Source organism: Heloderma suspectum, chromosome 1, assembly GCF_057233095.1.
Source record: "Heloderma suspectum isolate Gila_16-S chromosome 1, 16-S_ref, whole genome shotgun sequence".
Classification (NCBI taxonomy): Eukaryota; Metazoa; Chordata; class Lepidosauria; order Squamata; family Helodermatidae; genus Heloderma; species Heloderma suspectum.
Window position 1 is genome coordinate 192,844,968 of NC_139458.1, and position 13,034 is coordinate 192,858,001.

General features: G+C 40.6%; 1 protein-coding gene across 5 annotated transcripts in view; it reads right to left on the reverse strand.

The window, feature by feature from the left end:
- Positions 1 to 2,028: 2,028 nt before the first annotated feature.
- CWC22 (CWC22 spliceosome associated protein) overlaps positions 2,029 to 13,034 on the reverse strand; it is a 48,487-nt gene continuing 37,481 nt past the window's right edge. For 3 of the 5 annotated variants that reach the window (XM_084814829.1, XM_084814855.1, XM_084814864.1), the window contains one exon: positions 7,766 to 9,823. In XM_084814829.1, coding sequence (XP_084670955.1) covers positions 9,279 to 9,823 — 545 coding nt within the window. In that variant the 3' untranslated portion in view covers positions 7,766 to 9,278. Of the gene's footprint in view, positions 4,640 to 7,765; positions 9,824 to 13,034 lie in introns of those variants that run through there. The other 2 variants (XM_084814836.1, XM_084814846.1) reach the window with 2 other exon arrangements.

The window sequence follows — 13,034 nt, forward strand, 5'->3', positions numbered from 1 at the left end:
ATTTGGACAGAGCCCCAGAGAGAGGATAACGTTCCCAATGCTTCTCCCACTGTGGGTGGTGGTGGTGGTGAAATGCAAGAGTCAGGTTTGGAATATTGGCATCACTGTTCTGGTCACCATTCTGAATACAGCCTTTGGATGGAGTGGGAAGAATTCTGGATCTCCTTTCACAGACGACTATCAGTTTGAGGAACAGAGGCAGGTTTGGAAAAGCTCCATCTGGCATCACGTGAGAGGGCTTCTGCTTGCACAACAGGAATACCCCTTGCTTTCCCCCCCCCCCCACAGACCCCTCCAAATCTGTTCTGGATGGTCACCCTATCCACCAGAGCAGATTTGGGGGGACACAGGAGGCTGTCCTGGGGAGGGGAAATCTGTTCCACCAGCAGTTTCTGTTCCATTGGTGGATGGAGGAGACTGGATACAACACTCAGCTGTATCCAATTCAGCCCTTGCTCTGCCTATGGCAATCCTCCAACAACAAATGGGAAGTGATGCTGGAGAAAGGACTGGAACACTCTTAGGGTGGCCATGTATCCTCTTTTACAAAGGACAGTCCTCTATTTGAAGGGCTGCCCAGTCCAAGTCCAATTTAAAGATAAAGAACCATCAGAAGGGAGAGCCTTAAGGGGGCCTTGAAGTTGTCCATCAATAACCAGCACCTAGAGAGCAGCCTCAACACAGGTCACCTGGTCACAGTCTTCTGCACTATGTTGAGATTTACTAGATTTCTATCTAAATTATAATAATTCCTAAATTTGCATCTATACATATAAATCAGCACATGCAGATTTTATGCAAATGCCCTCTTTTGTTCTCTTTTCTGGTGATGCGTTTCCGCTTTGTTGACAACTCTCAAGTGGCCACCCTAACTCTTCCCTACCTCACCCATCAGACTTCATGGGCCAGTAGCTAGAGAAGTAGTAAAGGCGAGTGCATAGGAAGAACGTGTTCTTCTAGTCTCTAAATAACCACAACAGCCACCATTTATCTGAGATTCAAGGGAAAATGTTTCCATGGCATCCATAGCCGTAGCACCTCTCATTTTAGAAATTAAACACCGAAGACAGGAGAAAGTGATTTTGAAAGTTCTGGCTAGAGTTAAAATAGACATTAATCTTGTCTTTCAGAAATGCAATTCCATAACGACTCTATAAATTAACAATGACTGTGCAGCTGACCTTGAAAATGGCCGTTTCAACCAGGGCACAACACATAGCTCACTTCAAGGATTTCGCCTTGTGTAAGTACGTATGCGTCGTTTGCACCAAACGACAACCACTGCATTTATGGAAATAAGATCTTCTATAAATAGTGAGAAATTGAGAGCAATTTAGATTATACAGGCCCACAGAATGAAGTAACCACTAGTTATATAATTTTCTGCCCTTTATACTGAAACCAATCATTACCTCCACCACATTTGTAATCAAAAAAGGGGCAGATTACAGAATGTGGCACACACTGCCACAGGGACATTGAAGGCTCAGTCCCATCTTGACGTGTACATCCACCTCCAATAAACTTTAGCCTTAGATTACTCCTGAACACAGCATGTAAAAATACCCTAAGGCAGTAGGAAGCCACTGAGAGACAAATGCACACTTTGGATAGCATCTCAGTGCACCAACAGTGCAATAGTAGGCATGTCAACTCAAAAGTAAGCTCCACTGAGTTTAATGGGACTCTCAGGAAAATGTGCAGAGGATTGCAGCTTTCATCACTTGAAAAATGTATTCCACTCCACTTGTTTCTCTCAGCAATGCACGAACAGCGCTTCTCACTAACATAAATATCACATCACTCAGGAATGTTTGTTTCTCTGCAGTTCTGGACTGAAAAACAACACACAAAATCCTGTATTTTTAAAGTATGAAATTTCTCTAATATCCAAATGCTAACTTTTAAGATATAAATGAAAGTAGTAGAGGACACATACTTTCTCTCTCTCTCTCTGTTTGCACTGAATGTCAATTATATGCATATTTGATAACACATAAATAGTAATAACTTTAAAGAGCCTTGTGGCATCTTAAAGACTAACAAATTTATGCTGGCATTAGCTTTCATGGACTATAGCCCATTTCATCACCTGCATGAAGTATTATTGAGAGTTTTAGGTTTGTACAGTAAGTATGGTTGGGAGTGAGGGAAGAATTGTAAACAGTGAGGTCAGAAGGAAATTCAGTGCAGAAAGTACTTTACAGTGACAATCACATTTACACAAAAAAACAAATGCCACTTCGGCCTATGATCTCAGAGCTACAGGTTCAACACCTTTAGGCCCCTATTAAGAGAGTTTTTTGCTTACATCTGTGGTCCCCAATGCGGTGCTCCACTCCCTGCCCCCCTCAAAAATTGAGTTTTAAATAAAAACCTTGGAAAATGTAAGGGTAGTCTTCTTTCTCTCCCTTTCTAGCCTCACTATTTCTATCCCCCTACCTCATTTATTTATTTATTATTGCATTTATATCCCGCCTATTTTCCTCTTGCAAGGAACCCAAGGCGGCTTACATTATCCTCCTCCTCTCTGTTGTATCCTCACAACAACAACCCTGTGAGGTAGGTTGGGCTGAGAGTCTGTGACTGGCCCAAAGTCACCCAGTGAGCTTCCATGGCCGAGTGGGGACTAGAACCCGGATCTCCCTGCTCCCAGTCCGTCACTCTCGCTACTACACTACACTACTTTAGCTCAGTGTTTCTCCCTCTCTCAGTCTCTAGCCTTGCCCTTCCTCTACCCCGTTGCCTTCCTGTTTCCCACTTCCTCCCAGCCTCTAGCGTTGCTCTTTCTCTCCCCACTGACTAGCCAGGCCTGCACAGCAGCCATTATGTGACTAGCCACATCCTCCATGGGAGCCATTTTGTGGTGGTGCCCACAGCAATTTCTCAAATTCCGAAATGTGCCCATGGGTCCAAAAAGACTGGAGACTCATGGGCATAGCTGAGAGTCAGTAATTATTCTAGATAAATGCTTAAGCTAAATGGTGGTGGTGGTGAGGGAGTGTTTAATCCCAGTTAAAGGTTTACTTGAAAGTAAATTTCATTGAGACCAGGACTTGCTTCCAAATAGCTGTTCACAATCAAGTGCAGGGTTGCACTCATTAACTAGATCGAAAACACTTCCAAACATCCTGTTAGTATATTTACACTAGCAGCAGTTGGCAAAGGAATGAACACAGCTGACTCCTGTAGTCACCCACATAAACAGAGAAAGTTGCTGGTGGCAAACAGGATGAGTCAATCTGAGTCAAGGAAAGGCATAATGGAAGTTGGTTTGATGAGGGATGTGAACTTTGCAAAAGGATTTTTTTTAATGCACTTGAGATTAGTATCTATCTCAACTTAAATAAAGGGGAAAAATGAAATCAAATAAACTGTACTGAGCCACAAACAGACCACAAACACAAATTCGTTACTATCAAATGATTGCACCGTAAGTTCCATTTGCAGTTAGAAAAATTCAGCCTGTCCTCTACTCCAGGTTACTGGGAGGACTCTAATACTTTACCACCTGCAACTTATTTTGTGGAGATGTGCTCTTAATAGGGCAGAAGCTCGTGCTACATCAGATGTTTGGATTGGACATACAAGGTAATAGAACAGGAGTTCTGTTCCACTTAGGGGAGGGAAGTTTGAAGATGCTATTATTTGTGAGAGGGCAGCAAAACAGGTGCTTAAAGATCTGGACCCAGACACCTGCAGTACTGTGGCATGAACCTCGGTCAGGATTATCCCATGCCTATAGACAACTAACGTTCTCATTAATTTACCATGGTTGCGACAATGGTCACAGCAGGATGGAGGGTACTAGCCAGCAGCTGAAGCAGGGCAAAAATTCACAGTTGTTCAATAGCACACATTGCATTACATTGCAAAAGTCAAACTAAAGTTGAAATCCTAAGCATGCTTATTATTAAATACATACAATTAGGATCAAAGTGAACAGCAGGAGTCCCAGCATGAATGCACTGAAAAAAATTCATATTCTACTATGCATTCGAGGCATTAAAAATGAAAATTCTGACTTTGCCAAAGACAGGTCAACATAACAGAGGCAGACTGAAAGCTGCACACATTTCAAGTAGACTTTTATTCATTTATTACACCTCTATACCAACCAATAACTGAGGCCGAGTGGTTCACAAAATAAAGCTTAAAACCATACAATATAACAACAACAGTGATAAAGTACCTAAAATTTACTAAGTGGTGTTGTTGTTCAGTCGTTCACTCGTGTCCGACTCTTTGTGACCCAATGGACCATAGCACGCCAGGCCTTCCTGTCCTCCGCTCTCTCCCGGAGCGTGCTCAAGTTCATATTCATTGCATCAGTGATGCTATCTAGCCATCTCATCCTCTGCCGTACCCTTCTCCTTTTGCCTTCAATCCTTCCCAGCATCAGGGTCTTTTCCAGTGACTTTTCTCTTCGCATTAGGTGGCCAAAATATTCGAGCTTCAGTTTCAGTATCTGTCCTTCCCATGAGCAGTCAGGGTTGATTTCCTTTAGGATGGACTGATTTGACCTCTGTGCAGTCCAGGGGACTCGTAAGAGTCTTCTCCAGCACCACAGTTTGAAAGCATCAAATCTTCGGCGCTCAGCGTTCCTTAATAGTCCAGCTCTCACAGCCATATGTTGCTACTGGGAAAACCATAGCTTTGATTAGACAGACCTTTGTTGGCAAGGTGATGTCTCTGCTTCTTACTATGCTGTCTAGGTGTGCCATAGCTTTCCTCCCAGGACCTTAGCATGATGGGTGCTAAGGACCTTAGCATGATGGGTGGGTGGGTAGAGGGGGCTTTAACACTTTGGCCCCTGTTGTGTTTCTAATTGAAATCAGCTCCGAGCACCTGTATTTTGTATTGCAAAAAGAGTCCCATTCATTGTGATCTTTTTTTTTTTTTTTGCAGTGTAAAATGTAGAAGCTGGGGGCTCAGTTCAAATCAGGAAGGCTGCAGGGAACAAAGACTTAACATCCCTTATACCCACCCTCACCACCACACACACCAGGATCCAGATTGGAGGCACTCCCATTCTGGCCTTTGGAGATAGTGTGTGTGTGTGAGTGTGAGTGTGTGTGTGTGGTTGTAATCCTGAGACAGAAAGAGTTGGGGGGGGCGATCCTGAGTATTTTGTGGTATGTTTCAGTGCTGATCCTGGAGGAGTGTGTGCATGTTTGGAGAAAGGCAATGCATGTGTGTTTGGGTGGTGATCATTGGGGAGAAGGGGGTAGCAAAATGCCTTTGGCCAGCCCTGGGTGGGTTGGCTGGAAGAGAGACAGAGCTGGTGGGGGCAGTTTTCTGGCTAATATTCACTCAAAGAGCTTGGGTGTGTGTGTAAATGGGGTAGCAGAGAGAGTGGAGATGTGGCTTGGCATGACAGAATGGAAATGAGTGCACTTGGAATTAAAGAGGACCGGTAATCTTCCAATTAATTTGGGAAAATAAATTTGGTGGAATACATTAATTTGAGAGGAATAGGAGTAATTTGGCAAAATCAATTCCCTTGCCTTCTGTGAAATAGGGCTGCTGGAGCAGAAAACTGTGGGTTCAAAGTCATTTTGCATTTTGGGGCTCAGACTCCACCTGGCTGGTATTCAGACGCCTGGGTATGTGACTTGTCTTTTACCTTTCCCAGTTTGCCTCTATGGGAAAAAAAAGTGGTAGTACTCGCTTGCAGTAGTAAATTTTGGGATTGGCGACATCCCATAGCAGGCATTCCATGACCTGCCATTCTGTGATAGTGCCCACACCTTCTCAAAATTCCAGATGTACTCATGCGCCCCAAAAGGTTGGTGTCCCCTGGATTAAAGCATGGGTTAGTATTTTCAGATGTTGAACTTATTTATCAAGACTTGTAAAAGCACACTTTCTTTTTTTGTAGTAGCTAGTAGAAGATAGGATTTTTATCCTCATCAGGAAAATTGTATAAATTGTGTAAGTTCGCTCATATCTAACTTTGTAATTTATTTAGGGTAAAAGCCATTTAAAATCCTAAACTAAATATAGGCAGAGAGAAATGGGAAACACCTGTTATACTGTGATTGGTATGCAAAAAAACTGTACTACTAGTTCTGCACACCCAAGGAGTGTGTTTCTTCAACCTCTGTGGCACATGGAAAACCATTTTTATTTTCAAAACAGATGTGGCATGGGTGTGTCTATGGCTCAAGAAGGAAAAAAATCCTACTGGGCATGTCCAAAACCTTGGCTGTGCCTAAAAGTAGCCAATACCGGATCTTAGTCTGTGTTAGGCATTCATTATGCACAACGTAGAATACATCTAATTGATTTTAGTTCCGTTAGTTGCATTAGTCTCTTAGAGCAACAACAAAGAGCTCTGGGGCACTGTAAAGACTAACAGTTGGATGCAGAGCATCGCTTCTGCAAACAGAAGGGGCTGAGATCCTGCTGAAGTGGAGAGGTGATTTTCACTAATTCACCCTGGATCACATCCTATACTGTCCTGGAGTGTTCCTCAACCCTTCGGAGCAGCTTTTCAAGGGGTGCAGGGGGAATGGGGAATCAGGAAAAAATCACCTTCCTCCTCCAGCTGGATATATCGTGAACAGAGGTTGGCTCATGGAATTCCAGATCCAACCCAATCAGATGTATTATGACGTGCTTTCATGGACTAGGGCTCAATGTGTCAGATACATGAAGTGTTATTGTCCATTGGCAGATTATACATAAACACACACACAAACGTGCAAAGACGGGGAAAAACAGTGGGGTGTTTTCAATGGCGCTTTCATTCGCATAAGTGTTTAGAATTTTGATCATCCTAGCTCATGTTAAGTTTGACATCCATTCACATAATCAAAGAACTTTTGTCCAACAATTGAGATACTACAAAAAATCAAAATAGTGTATCTTGTGCTCATTTGGTCCCTTCCCTTCCCCCTTTTTTTTGTTTTAGTTCATGATTTTATTAGAATGTACACCTCCTGACAGGGCCTTGCTGTTTTATTCTTATTCTGTACAGTGCCATGTGCATTGATGGCACAGTATAAATAAATAATAATAATCTGCCATATATAAAGACAGGTGAACAACTGTTCTGGTCTGTAAATGCCTGTTCTGCCCATTGGCCTTTGAATTATAGACATATAATTAGGAGAATTAAGAGTTATTATTGCCTGTAACAGAAGTACATGCTACAAAGTAGTATTTCAGTATTTTTGAGGTATGTTTGTGTTATTTAGTATTTCCTGGACAGGTTTCAGTGCATTCACTGGATCTGCACATCATATCCTGATAGGCTACACCACTTACTATGAAGAACCTGGATATAAACCAGTTTAGTCCCACCGAATTTCCTCCTATCTACTATAGTGAACGAATGTTTAAACTGGCATCAATAACTGCCGTTGGTTTGTGTTAACCAGACAATTTTACGCTTCCAAGCCACTATCCATTGAGAGTAATAGTGGGTTTTATGGTGTAACTAGTGAAATGTCCACTATTTGGTCTAATATGAGAAGTGGTACTATCCTAAGGCAGTTGCAATTTACTGAAAGCCTTTCCCCTTAGAAATAACCCACCTTTTGAGGCAGATGCAGCCACAAAAAAAGTTAATGCTGTGAAAGAGTTGACATAACAAATTGGTTCCCAAGAACTCTCTTCACAACATGTTTTTTAAAAGCTATACCTGGCTTTATTTTAAAAAGAAAGGGATCTCTAGAAAGAAAGGGATCTTTAGAAAGAAAGGATCTGAAATGATCCAAAATGTGATGAACAAAAGTGCATTACACTTGGGGAGACGAGATTATTTTGTACGAATTCACATTTATGTTTGTCAGAAGTAAATCAATCTTTGCAAAGTCATATATTTCCAGGGTAGCTTCAATTTGTCCTATCTATCCTCTGTTTTGCTCAGCCAAAGTAATTCTGGAGATCACCCATATGTTTATTTAACAGAACAATTATTCAAAGAGATTATAGAGCAATAAACAACTATTTATATGGTTAGTTGCCAAAGCAAAGCTTTCCCACTGCTTTTAGGTATTTTTGATTTTGATGCAACAGTTGAAGCACTCACTCAAATCCCATTAATAAAATCCATTAAAAAAAGAAAGATGGAGTTTGTGATCTTAAAGTTAATAAATAAAGTATTGAAGGTATCGGGCCCTGAATGACAATAATTTTAAAATATCAACTGTAGCTCATTGCCATTATTGTAAATACAAATACTTCTCAACAGAAGTGAAACAATACTGCATAAATACACATGCTATCTTCATGTAAGTTTCTCCTAAGCCATAAATCTCTTTTTAAAAAAAGAAATAAACTAACCTCCAGAGCTTTCTTTTGTGACAGTCAAATCATAAAATGAACTTTCATAAAATGACCAGCAGTCTTTAGTTACCTTAGTTCTTACTCAAGGTCAGACAGTTAACCAATCTTACTCAAAACATGCAGCATGCTTTTAAAACAGCTTTTTTACTCTTCCAACTAGAAGGAAATTCTGGTATTTGCACCAATTTAGCTGCATATTTTTAAGCACTGAAGAAAAATATTTTTCAGCTGCATGGACCAAAGTATTGGCATACATTCGCGACTGGTTTCAACTGGGAGCAGAGCTTGGCCCACGAATGAATTATTAACACCATTTATGCAGTTCATGCTTATTTTTCCAGGTTTTGATGAAACTGAAGACTCACATCAGCTTTTTTTGAAAAAAAACCTTTATCCTCCAGCTCTGAACTTAAAAAAAAAACCCAGAGGAAAGTGGAGATTATCAGATATGACAAATACTACATCATAACAGATTTCTATAATGCTTTCAGGTCCAAGCAGGTAGTTTGCAGTTCACATAAAAAAACAAAAAAAGAAACTACCATCAATTCCATTTTGCTTCAGAATTCACACATATGCAGGGGATCTGTTATTTCTGAAGCAAACCTTTTAACATCTGTACTGAAATCTGAAAATCATCTAACAAATGAAACCTGAGGAATGTCTAGCACTTTAAAAAAGCAGAAATAAGATTTAGAAAAATGTTAGCAAAACGCTAATATTTCAATAAAATGAATCTGTTCCCTGCTTTATTGGCAAAATAAAATGGATTTAATTATCTTGGATTCAAAAACCTCTATATAGAAGCTAAGCAGAAAGCTTCGATAATTAACAGTGATCATAAAAAGATGGAGTAATGAATACAGTAAAAGGTCCACTGACGTTTACAAGTATTCTGTATAAAAGGTCCTTTTTAAAAATTGTTCAATATGTTGTAAAAATACAGTTCTCACCACAAGATAACATTTCAGAATCTCCAGGAGTCATTTGCGTCTATGTGGGGAATCCCCTCTTTGTCTCCGCCTGCCCTCATTTTTTCTTGACTCTTTAAACTGATCTGGATATCGGCTGTGTTCCTCATCCTCATTGGGACTGGGATAGTTATGGTATCTCTCTCTAGACTTTGATCTTCCCTTTCTTCTTCTGTGGAGTTCACCATCTTTACTATGGTGTCTGTCCCTCCCTTCGTCATCTGAAAAAGAATGTCTTCTTTCTGCTCTCTTTTTAGAATGGCTTGTTTTGCTTTCTGAAGGGATATTTCTTTCCTGATACCTGTCCTTTCCACTCCAGTAGCTGTTTCTGTCACTGGAATAAGCTTTTTCATAAGAGAGTTTCTGTGATGCCTCATCTCTACTATTTGAGTCTCTTGAATTTCTGTCAGCATTCCTTTCTGAGTTTCTCTCAGCACCATTTTCCTTCTCAGGCTGCCATCTTTCTTTTTTCTTTTCAAGCTGTTTCTTTTTACTTCCTTGGTTTCTCTTGGTACCTTTGTCTATTTTCTTCTTCTGTGACTTCCTCCTTTTCACATCTGAAAGGACCAAAAACATGGAATTTAGCTTTTACGTTAAGGTATTCGCCTTCCTTAATTCATGCGTCAAACTATATTGGCTTGGATCCAAAGATCCCACGCTAGGGTGAGGACTACTGATTTTTCTCCCATAAGCCTCTCTCGAGGGTCTTCAAACTCACTGGAGCAAATGGGGGGGGCGGGGAAGACAGAGCAAAGGTTGCAGAAAGGAGAAAAAGATCAGCTGAAGATCATTCCACTCATGCAGTGAGTGAGATCTTTGGATCCAACCTACAGACAGATGCTTTGACAATACCCCATGTTATCAAGTTGTTTTCTAGCCACAGAGCTTGAGTGAATGACTGTGGAGATGTTCATTTCCTTCCCTTAGTTGGAAGCTTTCCAAAAGAGGTTGGCAGATACTGCTCTATTTGGACAACCATTCTGAGAAAAAACAAACACACATGTAATACCAATACTGTTTGTGCTATCACTTCCTACAGGCTTCACTGCTTCACCAGATCAAATGCCAGTAAAAGCAGTTCAACTGCAGGAATTCATCTCCCTTTAACTTGCAAGTAAGGTATTCCTTCCACTCTCATTCCAGCTTCGAAAAAATTGCCAAACAGACTAAGAGTGCTTCTAGGCAGAGGGCTACGAGGAAAGAGCTACAGGTAGCATGATCACAGGATTGGGGGTGGGGGGGGAGATAAGCTCTCTACTCCCTCCCCAGGTTGCTGGCATGTGTACACATGCATGTGTTTATATGTGTATGGCCCCCAATCCCTAAGCCAATATAGCATGTGGTCCTTGGGGCTGGTGCACCCCTGATGTATATATACACATATAACTTAGGATAATATATAGTTCACAAAGCCTTATGCTGTAATACATCTGTTAGTCTTTAAGATGCCACAAGACTCTTTTTGTTGTTGTTGCAACAGACTAACACGGCTACCCCTCTGGAAAATATTTAACATGACAGCTGGAATTCTCAAGCATCTAACAAGCAATTTGAAGATCACATAAAAACGTACCTTGGGAGATGCATACTGTCCATCTCTGCTCTAGCTGTTAGCACTTAGACACTCCTGTACTGCAACAAGAGCATTTCCATGTGTCCTAGACCAATGGATGTGCATGGAGCTTTTTGTAAGTAGTATTTTAAGAATTCTCAACTAGCAATGGCACTTCAAGATGAGCTGCCAAGTTATATAAAATTAGTTCACCATCAGCAATAATATGCTAAATAAATTCACGGCTGGGACAAAAGATGACTATGCAGCACATCACTGAAAGCCGACCTTTCTTCTTCCTACTGCACTTACTCTCTTTAGGTAACAAAGAATCAGCTGATCTGTACTCAGTGGCAAACAAATGGAATACTCCTTGAAACTGAGAGTTAAGGTGCAAGGTTAGGCTAAATGACTTTGGATGGGCTTGGGGGAGGTCATGGGGGACTGCAGCAGGAAGGAAAGGAGTAGGAAAAAACACTTACATAAGCAGAAGCAACCTCACTTTAATTTGGATCCAAACCAAATTATTTCTATAATCCTTGCAACAACACTGTAAGGTAGACCAGTACTGCTATCCCCATATCACAGACACAGCAACTTGCCAGAGAGTTCATGGCTTAACTGAGATGTGGGCTGGGGCCCCCCTGCTCATGCTCTTAACTCTTATCCTATACCAGCAAATGGAACAGTTTCTGCCCATAAGGTCCCCAAGACAGCAGCCTTAATTCTGAGTTGTGATATAAGGAATAGAGGTTTCAGTAACTGGAAGTTTAAAATATAATGATCACTTACAACATCTTTCCTTTCAGGCTTTTATTCATTTGTGTACAACATTTGTATAATGCTCCACATCTAAACAGATTCACGTCCCAAATATAAGTTTTCAAATTTCTTTCTGCTACAGGCCTATAGGTTAATTTTAGACAGAACAGCTTTGTTTTTTTTTCTTGCTCGTGTTACAGTACAAATGTAATATGCTGGCCATTTTGATTTAATTTATTAGGCAACGGATGAGTAAAATATGGTTTGGGGACACTGAGACTTCTAAGGAGATCCATGTGAGATTGCCTTAATGTTAGCCAGTTGTATTGGACACATACCCAACCTTCACCATCCATTGAAACATGAAACCCCACATTCCCCTTTACAGGACACAATGGATCAAAAGTTTTATAACATAGATCCCTGAGCTGTTCTGCACCACACTTGAAGTCTGAACTTTGCCAAAACTGAAGTTATGATATCCACTACTGCTACCTCTGCCAGTTAGGCCAACTTGTTTAAATAACATCAACCAGGACAGGTAAAAACAAGCACAAGCACACTGGGAACACTTTAAGACCTCCTCTGAAATACTGCGACATCTTCATTATGGAAGAATATGGGAAAATGAATAAGTACAGTTTGAATGCCAGCTATCAACAAGCCCCAAAGGTCACAAATAAATAGAAACTGACTCACCCACATCAAGCAGTAGAAGTACTGCTGCACTTAACCGTTTTGCCAACATTTCTGCTTGTGGTATACAAAAAGCAGCAACAACAGAGCATAACGCTGAGACTATCAAAATGCCTCATTACAGAATCTTTTTTTGCTCAATAGGAAAAGGACACAACATTAGAATAGACTGTATTAAATTAAAAACAAACAGAACTCAGGAATAAAAAGCTCTGCTCACACTAGCAGACTCAGTTAATTTGTCGCCAAGGATTTACTTCCCTGGTTCCGATCTAGTTGCAGCTGTCTATGCATAAGCCATCTGGCTCTCTGCTGAAATGCCACTTCTCTGACCCTGCTCCGTTATGCCTTCCTTTAGTGCTCTGGTGTTAGGGATTTATTAGATTTGTAGTACTAGGCAACAAAAAACAAATTTACAACAAATTTTACTGGGCCTCTTTTCACACATTCGTAATCTATTCTATATTGTGAATCAGAAGACATTTACTCTTAAAATTGCCAATAAATCTAATTTATTTTAAATCAGCATGCTCCTTAAAATTCAGAAGCTCCTGCTGAGCTGTCATCTGCTCTCACGACTAACTGCACACATGCTCAAGACTGGACTAGCAGGCACTAATGTTCATTATATTTCATATAAAACTAGTTGAAAAAAATCAACAGGATGACTTACTCAAAAAAACTAACTGTAACATGGAAGTTACTATATATGTATCTATATATGTAAATATACATGCGCACACGAAAATGTACACACA